The sequence below is a fragment of the Biomphalaria glabrata genome, chromosome 4 (assembly GCF_947242115.1).
Source record: "Biomphalaria glabrata chromosome 4, xgBioGlab47.1, whole genome shotgun sequence".
Classification (NCBI taxonomy): Eukaryota; Metazoa; Mollusca; class Gastropoda; family Planorbidae; genus Biomphalaria; species Biomphalaria glabrata.
In genome coordinates, this window is record NC_074714.1 from 43,019,216 (window position 1) to 43,043,506 (window position 24,291).

The 24,291-nt window shown below is 35.2% G+C and overlaps 1 protein-coding gene across 3 annotated transcripts in view; it reads right to left on the minus strand.

Annotated features, from left to right (window-relative positions):
* The window catches only part of LOC106053955 (universal stress protein in QAH/OAS sulfhydrylase 3'region-like), a 59,366-nt gene that overhangs the window by 24,944 nt on the left and 10,131 nt on the right, over nucleotides 1-24,291 (minus strand). For 2 of the 3 annotated variants that reach the window (XM_013209651.2, XM_013209671.2), the window contains exon 2: nucleotides 14,132-14,515. In XM_013209651.2, the coding sequence (XP_013065105.2) occupies nucleotides 14,132-14,228 (97 nt within the window). In that variant the 5' untranslated portion in view covers nucleotides 14,229-14,515. Of the gene's footprint in view, nucleotides 1-14,131; nucleotides 14,516-15,329; nucleotides 15,756-24,291 lie in introns of those variants that run through there. The other variant, XM_056027367.1, reaches the window with a different exon arrangement.

Below are 24,291 nucleotides of genomic sequence, written 5' to 3' on the forward strand. Positions count from 1 at the left end.
TAAATAATAGTACGAAATATACAAGAAAAGTTAGCTGCATCTGTAAATGAGGATTTCCATATTTCAGATGCTCCTTTAAATTTGAAGATAAAGACATTCCAGTCCCAATCTTCTGCAGGACGACGGAGAGCGGTCATTTTCAGTCGTTGCGGTTGTTAACCAGACGACACCAAACTTACAGACTCAACGTTCAACCTACGTCACTATCTTCAAGTAACATTCAAGTTGTGTAGACGCAGACACATTCTAACATATTGAAGTTTTTTAAACGGGATTCTAATTTATGAACTCTCAGTTCCCAGTCAGATTGATGCTGTCTAGTTTATTGATTCGATATTTTGTTTCCATAATGTTTATAAAACATCGAAACAAAACACGAAAACAAACCCCCCAAAAAAGTGAGTAAATGTATCTTTGAGATTTTTAATTTAAAAAAAAAAAGAAACTAACGATTGATTATTTTTGTATAATCTATAATATGTATATATATGGCTCCTTTTGTCTCCAAAGGCAATAGATGCGCCCAGATGAGTCACTGGTTTTGGTTTAGTCTCAAGCTATAATGATAATAAAGAAAATGAAGTTTTATTATGCCATGTGCCATATGGCATATTTAAAAAAATATATTTGTAATTAAATATTAGTATTACAGCAATACTTCGTCTTTGAGAGAGAGAGAGAGAGAGAGATGAAGGGAGATAGAGAGGGAGAGAGAGACACAGTGAGAGAGCGAGATGGAGAGAGAGAGAGTGGGAGAGAGCATATGAGAGCAAAATAATGAGATGGAGGGAGGCTGGAAAATGAGATAGCACAAAGTAAATAATTACCCAGGGAGACAAGTCAAGAGAAAAACAAAATGTGTGCTCCTAGAAAATGTAAGAAATTAAAGACATTGAGATAAAAAGACAGAAAGAATGAACAACAAAATGCTACAAGTCATAAGATCAGTGCTATCACTCTTGGGGTCAGGCTTGGGGGTCAGGCTACGAAAGACATTTTTTTTTCCTTAAGGTTGCTCGCACTAAGAAAAACAGATGTTTATATATGGCGCAACAACATTAATGGGCCAGTGTTGAGTTGGGCTGGCACTGAATGACAGATTGGATTTTACATTCAAATCGATTGACTAGGTCAAATTAGCATTAACGAGTACACAATCATCTTATTATAAAAAAAAGTTTATTGAGTACACTTCCTAGTAATGAGGAAACCATTTTAATGGCAATCAAAAAAGTCCCATTCTTTAATAAAAAGTTTCTATGTACGCATGAAGTAATCAGAGGTAACACAGCAATACTTGACATGCTGACATTACAACGATATAACGCGCTTACATGCTGGAGTATTTGATCTGGTTAGTCTTTCAAAACAATCAAACATGATTGGGTTCCAACAGGATTTTCTCACGTTGACAGAGAAAAATGTAACAGCTAGTTCCCTAGAACTTTATTAAGATTTCTCTCTGCAAGTGAGTGCAGCCACATCTTATTGTCATCTGCTCTGATCTATCTTGTTTATAAAGCTTACATCAACTCACTCTGTCTGTCTGGTAACAAGTGTGTACACGTAGTTTCTCCAACACCCAATCTCAGGTCAAGCTGAAACTTCTCACACTTATTCATTGATATAGACAAGACATAAATCAATACAAAAAAGTAACCGATTTGACAATTACGTACAGGTAATTCATTATTTTTTTAATAGCATCAAGGGAAACTAATACTCCAGTATTCACAGATATGGCTAAATTTGTTGGGTTTAGTCTCCTTAAATAATTTTTAACGCAATTTCTCTCCCACGCATTTTCCGATCAAGCTGATACTTAAACCAGTTATTTATTGTAACTACCAAAAAATTAAGCAATAAACAAAAATACTCCATTGGTCAATTAATTATTGGTAATTAATTATATTGTTTGATTACGAATCAGAGATATAGCTTGTAAATTATTGGTAGATATATTTTTCAGGACGTAGTTCTTCCCCTTTGCTTTGTCTAATTGTTTAGTTTAGTTTTACAGTTCGCAGCCGTTCAGTCTAGGGGAAGGGGGGGGTGTGATCTACATTCTACCACATTTGCCTTCAGGACTTCATCTCCATATACTGCCAGGTTATTGAGATAAACTATGAAGCAGTCACGTGGCAAGATGAGCTCCACCTGCTCTTGCCTTACTTCCGAGGGGAGGGGTGGAAGAAAGGAGAGGGATAAACAGTTGTTTTTTTTACTGGGCGGGGGAGGGGGCACAAACAGGAAACAATAGGCACACCTGGCACTGCCGTGCAGGTAATTATTTAGCTAACCTATCATCATCCTGTATCGTTAACGAGGGACATGTGCCTCCCTCCCTCCATCCATCGTCTCTTTCAGGCTGACACTGAGTGAATGCGTAACCTTTGCGTAATCTCTTATACCGTCATGGCGGCTGGCTTGACAAGATGTTGCGTCACCCAACGTTTACCCAAACCAAGTGATTGTACAAGCTACTTACCAGATCAGGTTCAACCAGGAATGAAAGTCAAGGGAGTTCAGCTTAGACTTAAATGTCTAGATAACAAGAATCAAAGAAAAGGTAAATTGTAATGTTAAGAGCGGCTTCTTCCTGAACTTCGATGAGTTTCAGAGACTTAAGTATAAAACACTCGATGTATGAATGCGATAACTTTTCTGTTTATTACACAAATGTACTAGATGTTTGTGTTTCTGTAGTCTAGGCACTATTGAACTGTTGCCAAAAAAAAGTATAAAGTTGTCTGGCGCTACATGGAAACATAGCATCAATAAGTCAACTGTATACAGAATCAATTACACAGCAACCAATGAAAGTCTGGTTAAGATATCGAAGAATGACCAAGTCCATCTTTCAGAGTGGGCTTCAGTTTAATCGTACTCACCCCCCCCCCGAAAAAAAAACAACAACTAAATAGCCCCCTTCCCCAGGACATCCCATGCCCCTGAAAAATAAACATCTACAAAGAAATTCGTCTAAAACTAAACCAAACCATTGTTTCGTTTTGTTGTCAGATTAAAAGACTTTTATAGCACCTGCATATATGTAATCGGCGTAGCGCATTACATTAAGTGCATTGTTATTATTTTAATACATTTGTTCTTGTTCAATAATCCAATCAGGTTGTATTGAATTCGTCCTTGTCACGTGTAAGTGCAGTTTACATTTGAAGGCCTCGCTGATATCGTTGTTACTTGAATGTGAACTGGTTAGGTATGAGGATTGAGTAGACAGACCAATGGACGTAAAACAAATGTAACTTTTCATCGCTTTCCAATTAATAATCAAGCAGTGGTACACCAAGCGAGTTACCTTGTAAAGCTAAGGAAAATGGCCGCATATGTTCAGAGCATCTCAAAGTATAATATATTGATTACAAACTATTTACTTAAGAACAAGTATCTATTTATATAGACTTTAGAAGGATCTAGACATATATAAAACATTAATTAAAAAAAAATGTTACAATAATCCACTAATTGATATGATTGGTTAAGTCGATCTGCCTTGAATGTCTAGATCTGGTTCAACATCTAGATCATCATCTGATCATCTAGTTAAATCTAGTACGTTATTCTATTTGCCTCTACCTAGGTTATTCTAGTAGATTCAGGCTACACTTACATCTAGATTATTCTAGATGATCTAAACTAAATTTATCTATAACCTAATAACCCAGATTTTGTATATGCTAAACATTCTGGCATGCAGACACCAACAGCTAAGGAAAAATAGAGGAAGACAAGCCAATGTAATTAAAAATCAACAACCACGTGACTTAGGTTAAAGTAGATCAAGGTTACGGTACTACCAAATAGTGGCAAAGTTTGAGAAGCATTGTGATTGATAAAGAGCAGTGAAACCAAAACAACAGAACCGTTTTCTGCTCACCATTCTTTTTTAAACAAAGTTCATAAGAGTGTCACCATGAGAATTACAATAATACAATTTGTCACTTAGATGTGTGTGTTGTTGTTGTTTTTTAATACACGCCCCATCCAGGTAGTACACGCCTGCTAACTAGTCAGATCAAATTGTTTTGTATTTCACAATGTATATCCAAATGTTAATTCAGACTGTTTATTTGTTTGTGCATGTTCATTGAACCCTTAAATCCACTATGCAACATTCAATATGTATTAACTATCACATACATACTGACAAAGCTTATGTGAACTTTAGGTCTGTCTGTTTTTCTGCCTGGTTATTTCTCCCACACCCATTCGCGGATCGAGTTGAAAATTTGCATAATTATTCATTGGCATTGACAAGACATAAATCAATAAAAAAAAATTAACCAATCATTCAATTATTACTGGTAATAATTACAATGGGTTTAGGAGAAATAACGTGTACAATAAACCTTCACATATTTAGCCATATCTCTTAATACTGGCGGATTAAATTCACTTTTTGGTATCAAACAAAATAATTAATTACCTGTAATTAATTGACTAATTTAATTTTTTTTTTAAATTGATTCATGTTTTGCTAAGGAAAATAAACAATTGTGTAAAGTTTCAACTTGATCCGAGGAGTGTGGGATATATAACGTGTGCAGAAATTTACCAGACAAGAAGACAGAGTGAATTAATTTAAGTTTTGTAAAAATATTGTTAGTACCCTGCATTGCACACTTACATTTGGCACAAGATTGTACACCATGGTACACAAGAGAGAGAGAGACAATGGAGATATAGAGGAAGTCAAGGAAAAGGTCGAGGATTAGGATGTAAACAAGAAAGTAGTGATGTGTCTTACTTCTTGAGCTATTTGACTGCTTGTTAGTAAACTTGCTTTGTTATATAATTATTTATTTGATGTTATTTGGTTTAGCTGTGAATGGGTTGCCTGAGCTAGCCAATTAAAACCAGCAGAATTTAGATCATGACTAAATGCATGACGCGTAAGACGTAATCATCTTCTTTTTTTTTTTTTTTGAAGTAAAGTCTGTATTGTATAAGATAAGAAAGTAGACAATATATTATAGAAATAGCATTAGCATTAGCTCCATCTCTATATGTATAGCCGGTGGTTAGGATAATTAGTGTTGGGGGTGTTAATATCGTCTTTAAGAGTTATGTGTTTTTGTTATTCAGTCAAACTATAATATTTCTATGAACTCTGTAAAAAGGTAACAGTAATGATGTCAGACAAACAGGTGTGTATGTGTATGATATATGACCTTTGTGACCTGTGTTGGAGAGCATTCATGACTCATGACAGACTGCCTGGTTGAACTAATAGATGTATTGATAGCGTAGTCTGTTAAAAATGTCTGATTGTTCTCAGTTGAACGTGTAATATTTTAGCAATATATATTTACCTAATAATATTAATAATAGGGATTGTCTTCGAGTCTGAAGATTGATATGGAATACAATATTTCCCGTGGCTACGCAGCCCCATTTAATAAAACATGTTACTAGTAGTTGCTTGATAAGTTAGAATTTCTTCATTGGGTTGCGGTGTGGTTGGGGCGTGAAAGTGCAAAATAAAACCATAAAACATTTCTATTTCAACCTATGTTTAGGTGGGTAGAGAACATCTCTAATCTCCAAGGAGATTTCTGGTAACTCGAGAACTAAAAGCCACAATGGCATATTGATCTGATGGTGTCATGTTGGCCCAGAGGTGCGTTCAACTGCAGGTTATCTAACCTTAAACCAAATGCAGTCAGCTGTGTTTTGGAATGTTTTTTTTATAGCTTCCTGCATCAAAGGAGCCAACAGTTTTCACCTTATGATTGAGTTTTTACTTTTCTTTGACATCGTGATTTCTGAAGCCATTTTTGTTTTCGTTTGTCCAATGGAAATGAAATTACCTGATCTTGTCAGATTTAAAATAATATTATTGAGATTCTATGAAATTGTATCACAGAAGTAAATGCTACGGTCAAAGATCAGTCAAACATAAACTCAATTTGAACATTATATAAGAAGCTATTTTTTTAAAAAATGCAAACAAAATCAAATAGTAGATTATAGAACACAAGGCATTCACAAACGAAAAAAAAACATATTTTGTTTTCAAAAGTTGACCTATTTGTATGTATGTAAATTTGAGCAGAACGACGATAACCCGCGTTTGACCTCATTAACAGAAATAAGTGGACAAAGTTACCTTTTGAAATAAAAAAAAATAAAAAAATTGGAACAGAAAGTTTCTTTGTGGAGACTCTCCACCTCTAAGATCCAATCTTGTCTCTGTCAGCGAAGGTCAAGGTGAATCATGTATAATCACGAACAGAGAACCTTCTTATCGAAACAGCTTCCGCCGTAATGTCTCCATTGATGGATCTGGATAACTGGTTGAAAACTTCTCCTGGTTAATTTTAAAACTAGGCCGTGTTTGATTTAATATGAACAGCGCTTCACAAACTATGACCGCAGTATGTCTAGCATACCATGCTGAAAGTATTTATTTACAAGCGAAATATAAAAAAAAAATCCTTTAAATAAAAAAATAAAAGCTTATCTAAAGGGAAAGAACTCAGTCCATAAAACTATATCTATCAATAATGTACAAGTTATTTCATTTATTCAATATCAAACAAAATAATTAATTACCAATATTTAATTGACTAATTTAGTATTTGTGTTTATAAATTCATGTTTTGTTAGGTACAATAAATAATTGTTTAAAATATCAACTTAATCGGAGAATGCGTGAGGAGAACTATTGTTAACAATTATTTACTGGGACTAAACTCAACAAATTTAGCCAGGGCCTGTCCTAACAATTGCAGGGCCCTATGCGAAACTAATTGCGCGGGGCCTAGTCTGGGTGGGAAAAAGGATAAGTGAAAATTAAGATTTTGTATTAGAAAATAATTCAACTTTGAATTTTATTAATTCTTTACTAAGTACAAAATTACGATCACATTTACTTTACTTTACGAACCTTGCAACCTATGACATATTTATATGCCAGTGACTATAAAAGTAAATAAAGTATTGTAACTTCCGATTAAGGTGAAACTTCGCCCGATTAGTACATTCTATTACATGAAAGCTAGCAATGCCTTTTTTCTTTTATCGCTCGTAGGATTGTCGTTTTCCGCAATGAATGACAGTCACAAATGACAATTTTTCATGAGGTTTTTATGAGTTTTCAGGAGATTTTAATAAATTTAGAAATCCATGACTTTTTCGTATATAGCCTTTTTTTGCAATTACACCTAAAATTAGCGCGGGGCCTAAGAAAGTGCGGGGCCCACTGTGACCGCATATGTTGCAGTGGCCCAATACCGGCCCTGAATTTAGCCATATCTATGAATACTGAAGTATTAATTTCCCTTGTTTCTATTAAACAAAATAATCACTTACCAGTAATTATTTATCTAATTGGTTACTTTTGTATGTCTTGTCTATGTCAATGAATAATTGTGCGAGGTTTCAGCTTGATCCGAGTATGGGTGTAGGAAAAATAACGTGTACACATGTTTTACCAGTCAGACAGAAAGACAGACAGAATTGATATACGCTTTGTAAAAACGATACTATTCCTTCGGCGACTTCTGTATGACAGAAGTTAAAAAGTGACACAATATAAACATTCTGAAAAAAAAACTGAATCACTATAAAAACTATCATAAGCTTAATTTAATCTTTTAGGATCTAATGGGATCTAAAAGAATCTACTGGGACCTATTAGGTTATACTAGGATCTTTTGGGATCCATCAGTAACATCAACGTATGCAATTTAACAGAAAGACAATGTCTTTATCTAAAATACAATTTTAGTCTTGGTATCAAATAGAGAGTTACCGTCCTTGTATCAGAGTTATAGACCTTTGTGTGTACGAACGAAATTCGGAGAGAGTAATTGCATTCATTGGAAATGGTCGATATATACGCCCGACGTGTTGGTGCTGTAGATGTGTTATCTACAGGAGAAAGCATTCTGAGAAGGAAGATGTATTTGTTGAGATATTAGTACATAGCGTCATACTAGAAATTAAGCAATGTGGCAATAACCACTCCCAAAACAGTACAATAATTGGGTCTAATCCTTTACAGTCACGTAATCACAGCACCCAAATGTATGTCTCTTATGTATTCCTACACATACACGTATTGCACCATCTTAATTCCCTTGAACGCACTTACACGCTTGTTCTGTTTATGTCCCAAGCACTGACGACATAGTTATTTTTAGCTTAGAACACGCAACTTTCTCTCTCTTCACTTTTCACCTTTTGTCATGGGGTGAGTAAGGTTAAAGGTCACATTTACGCAATGTATTGTGTACCTGTGAGATATTTATAGTATACAAAGTTGACTTTGCAACATGTGGTCGATGACAAGAGGTCTGACCAAGACGATTAGATAACGTACTGGCAGCCTAAGTGAACACTGTGAGTAGTCTGAAGTTGCTAAATAGTCCTAGGAAAAAACAACAACAACAGCGGCTTATAAGGATCTAGAAATTGATCTACACAATCTATAGCTGATACTCTATTCTGTGGAGGCAAGGTGGCTGAGTGACAAAGCGCTTGGCATCTCAACAAGAGGCCCCTGGTTCAAATCCTGGTGAAGACTAGGATTTTGATTATTTGGGATCTATACATCGCCCCAGAGACCACTCAGCTCTAATGACTTTAGTTGAGAAAAAATCAAAGACGGTTATTCGTTGTGCTGGCCATACGACACCCTCGTTAACAGTGGGCCAACAGAGGAACTAATTTTTCTCTTATTTGTATTAAATAACATTTAACAGCACTGAAAAATTATGAATCTGAAAATTATGAATACTGAATAATTAATTTCCCTCGTCGGTATCAAACAAACTAATTAATTACTAGTAATTAATTGACTAATAGGTTATTTTTCTTATTGATTGTTTTTGCTAAGAACAACTCTCATGCCTATAAAACAGTTTGCTATGACCCAATCAGTTTTGTAGATCGTTTGGGGAGAAGGAAAGAGGGACATAGTATCTGTTAGAAGGTTTCAGTGCTGCCTTTTCAAAACCTATTTTTTTTAAAGTGACTAGAGTATACATTTAAACTGGAGCCTCCACGTTGGAAGGCCTACTCGTGTGCCACTAAGATATTCAAGTACTTAAAAAAACATAGTAGGTTTTAAGAATATCTTTTGTTACTTGAACAATTTTACCGAACGACCTGATTCTCTACACAACTTTTACCTCCCCTTATCTTAGTACATTTTCTATATTTAACAAAGTTCGATAATTCTGTACTTGTATTTAAACGTTGACATCAACAATAAGAAATTGTGCAAAGTTTCAACTTGATCCCAGACTGGGAAGTGGTGGAAATAATGTCTGCAAGATTCCACCCAGACAGACAGACAGAGTGAATTGATAAAAGCTTTACAAAAATTTAGGCGTGCTTAAGTTCCTGAAGCTCAAATTTCCAGTCTTAATCTGGATTCAAACTCAAGAACCCTCGATTCGGAGGCCACAAACGCCTGCTAGATAGATAGATAGATAGATAGATAGATAGATAGATAGATCGATAGATAGATAGATAGATAGATAGATAGATAGATAGATAGATAGATAGATAGATAGATAGATAGATAGATAGATAGATAAATAGATAGATAGATAGATAGAGATATATAAATTAATTGATTGATTGATAGATAGGTAAAGAGGAAGAGAGAGAGAGAGACTGTGACTTTCCTGACTTTCAATTGACTATACTAAAAAATGTTGGCCTTCTTACCTGCTCTAAAGGGGAATCACCCAGTAAAGGTGCAGTGTAGGTATTGTGAAATCGCTGACATTGGCTGATGTCTAAATGTGTTGCGTTTAATCACGTGATAAACACATCAAACACCAGACGCCATTGCAGACTCGTGATATTTATTTGTTCCTTTTTGTTGGCTCTGGTCTGTAATAGGCCTGAAAGCCTTTTTTTATCGCCCCTCCTTCTCTCTCTCTCTCTCTCTCTCTTTCTCTCTCTCTCTCTTTCTCTCTAGATACATATTCTTTCTTTCTTTTCAAATGGTATTTATAAATATGTCTTCATCTCTCCCTCTCTTTCTCTCTTTCTCTCTCTCTCTCTCTCTCTTTTTCTCGTTCTCTCTTGATATAACATTACTGCTATCTCCAACTAATTTCGTCCACTTATTTACCTACTTACTGAACTAGGTCAAATACCCGACACATTTAATTGTGTGAGGAATTGGTTTAGGGGACCAGCTCAGATGGCTGAATGAGCCTAACTCACGTGGTTTAATCAAATTTCAGGCTTAGTGGGGACACTAGGCCTAATATCTGTAATGACTTAGTCAACCTAAGACGGTTACAGCTCGATAGAGAAATACTTTTTAACTGATCAGAAAGGTGGCAGACACAAAAACCTAGATTGTGAAAAACGTCCCTCACAGTTTAGTGACATGTGAAAAACGTCCCTCACAGTTTAGTGACATGTGAAAAACGTCCCTCACAGTTTAGTGACATGTGAAAAACGTCCCTCACAGTTTAGTGACATGTGAAAAACGTCCCTCATAGTTTAGGGACACAAGATCTTTCAGAGAAAGCGTTTGTAAGAAAAATGCAGCCAATGTGGGGGGGGGGGGGGCGGCCACCTGAAGCTCCTCTTACAAGGTACTTTAGCAAAGACGTTTATCAACTAAAATTACTTCTGAATTAACTCTTTCAGTGTACAATTATTTTCCACTTTTCGATGGAAATATTCCTTATGCTCATTTGTGTTATGGTCTAACTTCAATAACTTTTTATATGTAATCAGAAAATGTTATATTAAGTATATAATTATAGAAGAATGCATGCTCTTTTTATATAACACAAATTAAAGTTTATAAAAACAAAAATTAATTTAATTTTAATGGGGTCAAATCAACGTTGGTATCGTCAGTTAGGAGAGAAAGAGTTACATTTTGACAATGCTAATAAGAATTCTTTGAAATCAAGGGCACATTGTGTTCTTTACTGCCTTCACTAGATCTAAGTCTCTTTTAAGCAGAGTTATAGTCCTTTAAGTGACAGCAGGCATTCGCTATGGCGGAACACGTGAGTCACGAACCGCTAAGGTTACGCCTCACGAGGATGGTCGGCCTAAAGTCCCAAATACTCACACTGCCTCCAGGATCTTTTGGTTGAATGGGAAAATAAACAATGGAAGAAGTTTATGATTTAAGGAAAAGAATTAGAAGTTTGAGAATTAAGCAATTAATGTGATAAACTGCAAGAACAGATTAAAACTTACTAAGGAAAATATCAAAAGTTTGAAGAAAATAACATTTCGGACAAACTCAGTTTATTAGATTGACTTGCGCTACAACATACACAACAAATTGAGTAAGATCTATATGTATCTTTACAAAGCTCAACTCTGTCTGTCTGTCTGGTAAATGATTTCTTGTACCTGACAAAATATGAATCAATATAAACAAAAATAACCAATTAGCTTATCAACTATTGACAATTAATTATAGTTGTTTGGAGTTGGTATAACTTGAATTAGTCCCTTTGAGAATGCTTGAGCCCTATAAGAACAAATTTTTTAAAAGATCATTTAATAAGCGATCACAGTAACATTCACTCAGATACCCTCTTCTCTCCCCCGCCCTTTTTTTTACCAAACTGGCCCAGACAAGTGATAAGATCATAGCGCATTATGAAAGCTAAAAACCTAATATTGCTATAAAGACGCAATTGTAAAAATCACACATCTATTATTGTTAGTCTAGACTCTAGAGGTATTACAAATTTAATCACATGAGTGATCCGAACTAATGGATACTTAATATAAGCTCTGTATTTTATAGTTAAACAAAAGATTTATTAGATTTGGAAGGTTACTGAGCGGCGATGCACTGCGAAACATCAACAGTGTCTGAGGCCAGAGGCAGAGCCAATGTATACACACGCCTGAGAAGTTGCCCACACATTTATTTATTTCTTGTTCGGTTTGTTCACAGCTGCGAGATTTGTATTTAGATACCAGAAAACCGTTACCTAAAGGTATTTCCTTTATCTCTATCTATCTATCTATCTATCTAACTTTCTATCTATCTATGACATCCTCTAGTTACGAAATGACTATAAATCATCTTATTGGAAAGAGATAAATACCTGGACAGTAGCTTGGTTCAGAACGATGTCTCCGACACAGTAGCCCTCCCCCCTCCCCATCTCCAAGAAGCTGATGTATCCAATGAATATATCTAATATTTAAAGTAGAAAGTAAGGCGTATGTATGTATGTATGTATGTATGTATGTATGTATGTATGTATGTATGTATGTATGTATGTATGTATGTATGTATGTATGTATGTATGTATGTATGTATGTATGTTTGTTTGTATGTATGTATGTATGTATGTATGTATGTATGTATGTATGTATGTATGTATGTATGTATGTATGTATGTATGTATGTATGTATGTATTATGTATGTATGTATGTCCTGCATAGCAATAAAAAAACGTTTGACTAATCTTGATAATACAATGCATAAATGTTCATTAGATCATTTCGGAGACCGTAGTGTATGTTTAATGTCCCACCCACAACCGGAGGGCCTAACAAATGAAAAAAAAATCTAAAAAGATCTCTATTAGTTTTTTATACTTCGGCTAAACAGGTGAACCCATTTTCGTGTCAAAATACCCAAAATTTGGCCCGTAGGCCGTGAGTCATATCCGGTTTTTATTATATATAATGTGATAGCTAAATTTGAAAACCACTGCTTTGTAAAGTTTTGGTATTTCTGTTAGGTACTAGTCACATGATAGCAATACCATTACCCGCCTTCACATTTCTCATCATTTGAATCGTTTCAATCTTAAACCTTCTTTATTTTCTTTATTTGCACACTTAGACACACACACACACTCACACAACCTCACACAAAAGAAACACACTAATCTGGGAGGAGGCATTAAGGTGTTCTTTGCCTGTACAACTTGAAACTGCCTTCTCTGATCAAATTTCTTAGTTAACATTGTAGAAAACCCAAGGGCTAAGCTTCTACATCTTTGATCTGTTTTCACTTTGTTTATGTTAGGCTTGGCCTTGAAACACAGTTTATTATCAAATTCTCTTCCTTTTAACTATATTAACTCCGCGACGTTGAAACAAAAATGTGATGTTTAAATAAACACTTCCTTATCCGAAAATAAAATAAAAAGAGGCTGGCAGAATTTATTTAAGCCCAAAGTCTTCCAAGGAAAGTCTAGCTTAAATAAACACATGAAGAAGCGTTCTCCAGACTAAGAAAGACTGCGTGACGGGTATGAAGACGCCTCTGACGAAATGACAAGATAAACATTGAACATACCATTATAAATAGACAATACTTTCTTTATAAAACTTATAGAGTGAACATTTTTCTCTTAATAACAAATGAATTTTAGATTACAAAAAAAAAACAACAACAATGGAACATTTTTTTATCCCTCTCCATTCCCCACCTAACCTCCTGAGAAATAGCCCTGGTTAGGTGAATGTATAGGTCTACTACACTTTATAATACTCCAATGATAGGCTTTAGATCTGGACTTAAAAAGCAATGCGCACAATTTTCCTGACCATTAAATGATTAAAACTCTTCAAGGAATGCGGAAATACCCAAAGACGTCATGTCCGTTATAGATAAATCTTTTCTCCTTCACGAGCCAAATTTTAATTTCTTTTTTTTTTTACTTTAAAAAATTATATCGGTCAAAATTGAGTTTTCCCAGTGTGACAAATAATTCTTTTCTCAGCTAGAAACACGAAGAGTTAATTTTCTATGAAAATCTTAACAGCCGTTATTGAGATCTGTATTCAACCGCCCAGGTTTTTGAAGTTGGCACTAAGTTTAGAATTGAATAGAGGTATTTTAAAAAGAATCGAAGTCAAAGATGCGTTTGTAATTTGGAAACAAAGGAGCAGGGAATGCTGAGCTAGTGCATACAACAACATTAGGACGACACAGTTTGAATGACAACAGATGATGTGCTATCTCTTCTTTGCCCAGTAAGCTTATTGGCCAACTAAAAAAAAAAAAAGTTCAAGATTGATGACGTTATTTCAAGCGAAAAGCTGACAAGACATGCGAACATAGGATACACGAAATAAATGAACGAATGACGTCATTACAAAGAAACACTAAATCACAAGCTAACATCGTGTACTTACAGTTGAAAGCAAACTCCGCAGGCTCGCTGTCGTCCACCGCTATCAGTACGATGGCCCTGAACTTGGACATATCCGCTCTGGAATCTACGGCCATCATTTTGGGGTGGTCACAGCTAAGAAGGCCAGAATTCAAGTCCGAGGTTTTGTTTCTGCCTTTCTTAAGAAAGTCGTAGTTCCTTCCTTCTAGCGCCTTCTGCTTCACTTCGTCCCTGGAAACTTAACTCGGTCGGTCACGAGGCTTACTGACATACATCGGGCACTACACGAATCATTGGCTGTCAACTGTAGAAAGAACTGTTTCCAGAGGAAAACTCTTTCGTACTTTGCTAGTTGCCCATGAGTCACTAGCGAAGGGATTTATCTGTATTTCACTTTAAGCTGTTACTATAAACAAGACAAAATTAATACACATAATTCACCGTTAAGTAAATGAAAGGTAATTATCAGCGAAGGGTCAAACAATAGTTAGTAGACTATCACAGTTTTTTTTTCAAAACTACTATTTACTCATTCCGTCTGTCTCTCTGTCTGAGTGTCTGTCTATCTGTCTGTCTGTCTGTCTGTCTGTCTGTGAGGATGCTTTAACACGTTTTCTCTTCCATCTCACATTCTCGAATCAAGTTTAGCCTAATCATACAAATTCGACGACAATGCACGAATCTATAGAAAATTAACCAATTGGTTTATCGATTACTGATAAGCATTTTTGTTTTGTTTAGAAAAATGGGGATTTAAAACTTGCAGTATTGACATCCATTGTCATCAATTGGGCATTCATTGTCTTCCGAGACAGAAGGAGCCATATATTGACACAGCATTTAGAGATATAGCATTGATTGTAAGGACTTTTTAAAAAAAAATATCTTTAATATTTTATTTATTATTTTTGCCTTTAATTTTTCCCCGTCACTCTTCTACATTTCCATCCTAGAGATTTATTTATCAGATGCAAAGAGAAAGCAAGGGGAGACGATCTGAAGGAAGAGCTGTCACCGACACCTAATTTGGCATCGAACAGTGTGCTGTAGACACAGGATCTGATCGATAGTTGTCAATTCTGTGCTTGGCCGGAACTTACATCATTCGTGCGTGCGTGTGTGTATGGAGCGTGGAGGCATGACATGTGGACGAGACCCAAGTGTGGAAATGCTGGTACAAAAGGTTATGGTTCAAATCATGATCGACTGGGCTAACTTACTTAGATTTAATCATGAATTCGATGACCTCTAAGCGTAATATTTGGAGATTGACTGTTAGCCTGTGTGAAATTGTGTGACATTAACCATCACTTATTTCTTTCGAAATCAAGCTTGTCTAAGAAAAAAAAAGCATTTGATATCACAGACACAACTACCGTAACTTTGCGAGATAACTAACATCACTTTTGTGACACAACTACCATCACTAGAAGACACAACTTCCTTCACTAGAAGACACAACTTCCTTCACTAAAAGACACAACTACCCTCACTAGAAGACAAGACTAACCTCACTAGAAGACACTACTACCCTCACTAGAAGACACAACTAACCTCACTAGAAGACACAACTATCCTCACTAGAAGACACAACTACCCTAACTAGAAGACACAACTACCTTCACTAAAAGACACAACTACCCTAACTAGAAGACACAACTACCTTCACTAAAAGACACAACTAACATCACTAGAAGACACAACTAACCTCACTAGAAGACACAACTATCCTCACTAGAAGACACAACTACCCTAACTAGAAGACACAACTACCTTCACTAAAAGACACAACTATCCTCACTAGAAGACACAACTATCCTCACTAGAAGACACAACTAACCTCACTAGAAGACAGTTAGAATTTTTTTTCGTTCTCTAGTCAAATTTTTTTTTTTTAATACTTTGAAAAACATTCAAACTAGAATATTCCCAATGTGGTCAATGAGGTAGAAATTTATTTCTCAACGATATACTGTTAAATTTCTAGGAAAATCATTACAGCCATTTTTGAGATCATTGTCCCTCCATTTTCCACACACATACACACACACCCACCCAGAAGTTATCAGGAAGTTACGAGTTATATAGAAGTCTTGTACAAAAGATTGACATTTAGAGTAAAGACCGATAAAAAAAACGTTGAGCGTCAAAAAGCTTAAATTAGTAATAGACTAAGACATATTCTAAGGCATTGCATTCCTGAACGGTAGTACCGTAACACCAATCCGGCCTTTACAACATATAGAAATCATCAAACTTTATTTGGAATATATACTTTTTAACATTTGCCTCAATCTAATTTACTAAAGTAGGCTTACTTCTTGAATCTTACATTTACAAGTACAACACTGCATCAACCCAACTTACAGAAGTACAACACTGCATCAACCCAACATACAGAAGTACAACACTACATCAACCTAACATACAGAAGTACAACTCTACATCAAGCTAACATACAGAAGTACAAAACTACATTAACCCAACATAGAGAAATACACTAGATCAACCCAACATACAGAAGTACAACGCTGCATCAACCCAACATATAAAATAACAACATTGCGTCAACCCAACAAACAGAAATACAACACTGCATCAATCGTATATTCTTTCATTTACAAGTTGGACTCTGCCTTTGTTCTAATTTCTTAATATTCCTCAGTCTCAATGCTACTTATAAACTGAAGACCACTTAGGTGCGTGACACCCAAACAAGAAGCGAGTTGCTGGCACTAGTGATATAAAACAGCATCTTATCGTCCTGGAAATGTATAATGAACATGAACAGGTTCAAAATATCCAACATAAAACTTGGATAGCGCCAACAAATCTTTGTCTAGTATTGCGCAGAACGTAAAGCTAGCAGAGTAAAGAAATGTAAAATAAACAAAATCTAACCTATGACAAGATTGTCAAGATTTTATTTTAGGCTACACAACTTGTTGTCAACATTAAATCTGTTAATTAGAAAAGGGCCGAGCAAAAGATAACCATTGACATTTGACATTTGGGCAGGAGCGAGACAGCGGGATGGCACTAATTTAATTTATTAATAGAAATTTGAATTGTTGCTCTAATTGTGAGGGCCCCGACGGGACTTATGCCAATTAGCGTCAGTTGTCTGTGTGTGTGTTTTTCAATTAAAGGGCTCATTATAATATAATAATAATAATAATTATTGGAATGTTTACATAAAAAAAAACATTAAAGGGGGTGTTTAAAAGCCCACGGATACGACAATGTATTGTATGTAATCTTCTGAACTTTTTCTAGGACTTTAAACATGAGGTCTGAGAGTATACTTGTAATGGTGTATGTGACAGTTCGGATTGACTGAATAGATTCTTATATTACAACGAGTGAGACCATCGCACAGAATAGTTGATAATAAGGAAACAAATATATATGCTTATCTAAGGAAGAAACTGCAAAATCACTGCCATATATCTCAATAATGCAGGATTAAGCTTTGTTTTTTTTTTCTTTATAAAAAAAAAACAATTATCACTAATTGGTAATTTTTTTTTATGAACGATTATTCGAAATTTCAAATTGATCCGAGATTGTAAAATTTATTTAAAAAAAAAAGGATGCGGAACGTTAAAAGGGGAATAACTCCACATATACAGTTATATCTCTCAATAAGTAGCATTTATTTCTCTTTCTCTAAACCAAATAAAATAGTTAGTTACCAATAAGTATTTAACTAATTGTTGTTGTTTTTTTTTATTAATGTTTTCATAGGTACAACAAACAGTTATGTAAAGTTTCAAATTTATCCGAGAATGGGAAATAGAAGAAATAATATGTACAAATATTGTAGCAGACAGACAAACAGAGTGAGTTGATATAAGCTTTGTAAAAAGGGAGGAACTGATGATTGAAGCGAAAGTAGGAATTGAGTTCGGAGACTGATTTTTTTTATATTTGTATTTGAATTTGTATTCGTAGCGCTGTAGTTGTAGTAAAGCTGAGTGAGACAGTTGTAGTTAACCTGAATGTTCAATTAGTTTGTACCAACAAAATTATCTTAACTATATAACTAATAAACAAATTCTTTTATTTTCAACTATTGATAGACGTGGGCTTGTCCATAAATCCTATGTCAGGAGTTCAGAATAGGAGTTCTAAAATAGAAAGATGGGAACTAGCCTCTAGCTCAGTGGTTCTCAAACTTTTTTGTCTGGTAGACCCCTTGCCATGTTTTCTGGTTTTCGGTAGCCCCCCTACTTAACTTGTATTGGATTTTTGCAAATACATCAAAAAAAATTTAAAGCAACTTTCTAACTGTAGTGAGTTAAAGAGTGAAAAACTAATTTAAAGCTACACATGAAGTTATAGAGATCTATTTTTTTTTTTATAAAATTCAAATTTAAACTAATTAAAATAACAATTTATATTTTTACTGGAATCACCAAACACACTGGAAATGTTTGTTTTTTTTGCACATCTATTATCCGTTGCTACGTATAAATGTTTCATATAGGATTTTGTTGTTCTATGAAGTAGTCCTTCAAACATTAACAATTATTCAATCAATTAATTAATTTGTCTTATGTACAGTGGCGTAGCAACCATGGCGCGAAGAGGTTCAATGAATCCGAGCCCATAAGCAATAGGGGCCCACAGATGTGGCGTAGCAACCATGGCGCGAAGGAGCTCATTACGTTTGGGCCCATACCTCAAGGCCAGTTGGGGCCCACATTAGAACTTAGGAAGAACATTTGTTTGTTCATTTGAAACACTTTTAAGTCGTTTAACTCTGTTAAGAAGTTGTAAAAACATTGACTTTTAAGACACTATTACTTATATGCAGTCCTAGCTGAATCAAACGTTATGACATAATAACTTTTTTTAAGAAAAAGGTTTGATCTTTACATTGGAATGTCTTTACATTTAGTTTACTCATTTTTGTCACACACTATGATGTTCTTGAACCCGGAGTACTAGTGTGATATTTACTTGTGTAGCAGGCAGTGGTTACGTCCTATAGTCCTCGCAGTACTAGTGCGATATTTACTTGTGTAGCAGGCAGTGGTTACGTCCTATAGTCCTCGCAGTACTGGTGTGATATTTACTTGTGTAGCAGGCACTGGTTACGTCCTAAAGTTCTCGCAGTACTGGTGTGATATTTACTTATGTAGCAGGCAGTGGTTACGTCCTATAGTCCTCGCAGTACTGGTGTGATATTTACTTGTGTAGCAGGCACTGGTTACGTCCTAAAGTTCTCGCAGTACTGGTGTGATATTTACTTGTGTAGCAGGCAGTGGTTACGTCCTATAGTCCTCGCAGTACTGGTGTGATATTTACTTATGTAGCAGGCAGTGGTTACGTCCTATAGTCCTCGCAGTACTGGTGTGATATTTACTTGTGTAGCAGGCACTGGTTACGTCCTAAAGTTCTCGCAGTACTGGTGTGATATTTACTTGTGTAGCAGGCAGTGGTTACGTCCTATAGTCCTCGCAGTACTGGTGTGATATTTACTTATGTAGCAGGCAGTGGTTACGTCCTATAGTCCTCGCAGTACTGGTGTGATATTTACTTGTGTAGCAGGCACTGGTTACGTCCTAAAGTTCTCGCAGTACTGGTGTGATATTTACTTGTGTAGCAGGCAGTGGTTATGTCGTATGCATCTACAGTCTCTGGCCATCACCTAAATTAAAATTTAACTTAACAAAACTACATGCTTACATATTACTTCCTAATGTGTCTTAAAACGAATAGATATTAATTAATAATATCGTTTTATCCCGTGCTTTTAAGAATGTGCGCTTATAATACTGTCTCTAATTCAGTCACAAGAAGCACTGGCACTTGATTTCCAACATCAATTCGGTCCAACACCAAGTCGTGTTTATGCCAACTCCCATTTAGCTCGAGCCTGTCACACAAGTCCTGGGTTGGATCCCCATACTAAATGAAATATAGATGTTAAATGTTTTCTTGGAGGTTCAGCGAGTGCCTATTATAATTATTCCGATAGCGGATTCCAGCGTTGGTTGATTTTGAAACCAATACGATGCCAATGCCCATACATTCTCATCGTATGACCTCAAAACCCTCCATTCGAAGTTTGTTTGTTTGTTTGTTTCTTTGTTTTCTTGCGGTGGTTGATTTTGAAACCAATACGATGCAATGCCCACTCATTCACATCGTATGACCTTAAAACCATCCATTCGAATAACTTATTTTTTTAAAAAAAGGTACGATCTTTACATTGGAATGTCTTTGCATTTCGATTACTCATTTTTGTCACACCTTAAATTTGTCTTATTGTCTGGAGGGGAGTCCACCAAGATGTTCTTGAACCCGGGCCCACAGGTACCTTGCTACGCCACTGCTTATGTATCATTGTAAAAGTTTTCGCTAAGAGCAGTTTCTCGTGTATTTCTTAATCATTAGTTACATGTAGAAAAAATTAAGCTAGTAAAATAAGTATTGAAATTAAATATAACAATTTTTCGTTTGAATAGCAGGATAAATGTTTAAAGGTTTAACTCGGGTAAAAATCAACAAACCATATATTAGTTTATAAAAGAATTAAATTAATTTGATGTTAACTTAAAGTCACAACCGGTCCAAAAGAAATTTATTATCGTAGACCCCCATGGACATCTCAAAGACCCCCAATTTATGTTTTCCCTTTCGCAGACCCCTGGACATCTGCGTGGACCACTTTGGGAATTACTGCTCTAGCTGTCCAGCACAAGAGACAAGCAACGAATATCAATGTGGGAATTACTATTAGGTATGCGAAGTTGTATTTTTTAAAATTAAAAATAACTAAATTAGTTAAAATGTTTACCAAAGCCACAAACTTAACATGAGGGACCCCAACAGGTGTTTTAACAGAATCCACAAATTTCACGCAAAGCTCCTTCAAGCAATGGTGGGAATCAGCAAGTTTTTTTTTTTTAGATAGAATTTTTTTCCCCTTATAACCTAATATAAAAAAGGAGGTCTGGTGTAGATTATCAATGAACCATTAAGCGAAGATAACTCCAGCAGAGAAAAGGTAATTTTCTGGGGTAAATACAAGGGGTAGCCCAGTGCAGAGTTTCGGTTCTTGGTTAAACTAAAGCATCAACATATTGTTATAACCTATGGTACTGTTATCACTCTTACAACCCAACTTACTGTGGTATGTAGTACGTAGATGTCTTTAGTTTGTACAGGAAATATACTTCCAACTTTTTAAGTAACTCAACAATGTATTACATTGAGTTTATTGGGATACCTTTATATGATTGGTGACAATAAGTGTATACAAAGCTCATAAGATCTTTTGTTATAATGCTAATATTATACTTACAAGCTACATTTGACAGCCTAGTTAACCGTGTGCCAAAAAATCAGATGTCCTTTACATCATCTGATCGCAAGGTCTGAAAGGTGCACTTTAAATTAGGTACTTTGTTTACAGATGTTTTGTTCAAAGCCTAAGGTTTCTTATAATGTAGATTGCATTGTTAATACTATTTGATGTCCGCTGTTTTACTGTCAAAGATTGAGTTAGTTAGACTAAGTTGTTTACACAGCTACGTAATGGAAACAATTTTCTAATGAAATCAATAGTCTTCCTTGGGCTTAGCCAGAATCAAAAATCGTTAAAGGGAAACAAATTTCATTGTTAAACCAGTGTCCACCGAGATTATATTTCTTATTATACAATAGAATCATGCAATGAAGTTTATTTTTCTAGATAAGTAGATAGATAGATAAATAGATAGGGCAGAGAGATAAGACCTAAGTAAAGAGAGGCAAAAAAAAAATAAAAAATAAAATCAATACGTGACAACAAATAAAATAATATAATAAAAAAATAAAAGCAGATTTGATTTAAAATTGGAAAGTGCTTTCATGCTAAAGGTTTATCAAAATTATATCGCCAAATGGCAGCAGACCACTGAGGTTCAATCCTACACCCCAATCACTGACTAGGTAACATATTTAGTTACACCTAAAACTATTTACTTCGGAAGACTAAAATTACAGTCTGCACAATTTTTGATAATGTACACAACAAGAGACGTAGATCCGGATTTTAATAGCACCTTTAGTTTTAGGGTTAAGACATGACATATAGACACCACGAAACAAATATTTTTCTGCACAAGAGTAGCTCAAGAAGTTACAGATTAGGAAGACCTGAACAATATTTAGTATCCAAATAATAAAGAATTAAGATCGTATCGAAATCGGTTTCCAGGCCTACTCTTGAAAGTAACAATAAAACAATTAGATCAGACAATATCATTACTAAGGAAGCTTCTTATTAGACTACTTAACGTGTCGATGCATCGATTAAGAAGTAATATCATAATCTAGACAAAAACGAAGCCTATAGGAACAAGAAAATTCAAAAATTTATTTTACATTTTTTTCCCACAGGATATTAAAATTTCAATAGTTATGCAAAATAATGATAGCAAGAACAGAAGAAGTCTTCTGGATAAGTTTTCTTAAAATTTGTTTTATTTCTACATTCCACTATTGGTAACTGTGAAGTATTAAAAAGTAACAAAAAAAATTAAATAAATATCACTTTCTAGTTATTTGTAATCCAGCAATGCGCGGAACATTAAAGAACGCCTAGGTGTTATAACAAATTGATGGAATATTGATGGAGTTATCATACAAAAAATATAACCAAGCATTAGGGTTTATTAAAAGGAATTTATTTAAGCAAATTAGAACATAAGACTCAAATGTTATTTAAACTTGGTTAGGCCATTATAGAATATGTATCCTATGCTTGGGACCCCTCAAGTTAATAAAACAGTAAGAAACTAACCCAAACACAAAATAGAATAGTGAGAATTATAAAAATCGAATATTCACATTTGACTACAATAACTCATTCAGTAAACATAACTAAATTTAAAAACCCTTAAGGATAGAAGACTTAAAAGTAAAGTAGCAATCATACATAAAACACTGAACCATAATCTTCTAATACAAAAACAAAACGTAATTAAATACTCAGTAGATCTATAAAGGCACATTCCTTGTTCCATATGCTGGGACAAATTTGTACAAATACTCCGTTTTCTCTAGTGCTAATATGGCATGGAATGGGTTGCCCGAGTCATCCATGAAAACCGATGACATGGCAGAAGTTAAGTCATTAATTAACATGCAAGACAAGATTGACCTAGGAATGCGTGTATGACGTAAACATCTTTTTTTAAATAAACATCTGTATTATATAAGATAAGATAACTTGATTACATAAAAACAAAGTGCACTATCTGTTGATTGACACGAACTGGAACAGTTTTAAGATGACTGCATGAAAATTGCCATATGTCCAATTGCAAAAGAAGACAATCTCAGGTGGCCCATAGAACAAAATATGTATCCAGGCACCCCGTTTAATAGAGAGGGTTAATGAGTACGACACTGCGATACGCTAAGAGGTCACGTTGGGCCCGAGTTTAAATCTTGCCAGACGCCATCCCCAGCGTACTATCGGACGTTTAGGCAAGAATGTGACAATCTTTATGCCTGAATGTCAAAAACTAAAAAAAAGAACTGTCTAATGACACTTTAAGTTCACATTTCACTGAGTCCTAATGCTGTGATGTTCACATTATTGTGTTCAAGGTGAAAATATAAGGAAGAGTGCAGATTGAATCCCAACAAAGTACACCCAACTGTCACCTCCAGCGTTTGGGTATTGCTCCGATGTCTGGGTATTTCTCCTACGTCTGGGTATTGCTCCGACGTCTGGGTATTGCTCCGACGTCTGGGCATTGCTCCGACGTTTGGGTATGGCTCTGACGTTTGTAACATTTCACCTTCAGCTCTTTTGGAATCCTTTATTTTTTTTACAAATAGCTTGTCTTGAAGTACGTATGTTAGAGAAGAGAGTATTATTTTATGTTGACACGCTGACCCAGCATTGACCTACATATTTTGCTTTTAGCCGACATGAACATAACGAAGCATTAAAGCTTCAAACACTTTTACAGAATTTAGTATCGGAGCTTTTCACATATGGCGAAAGTATTGCTAGCTTTTAGGTGCATCCAGTGTACGAAATAAAGGAAATGTTACAGAAAGTATTTTTGAAAATAATTGTGTGCACTTGATAGCACTGCTGAATCTGTAACAGCTTTTCTGTTTGTAGCACAAAGTAATTTTAGTTTGGAGAGCACATTCGACTTTCGCTCCGTG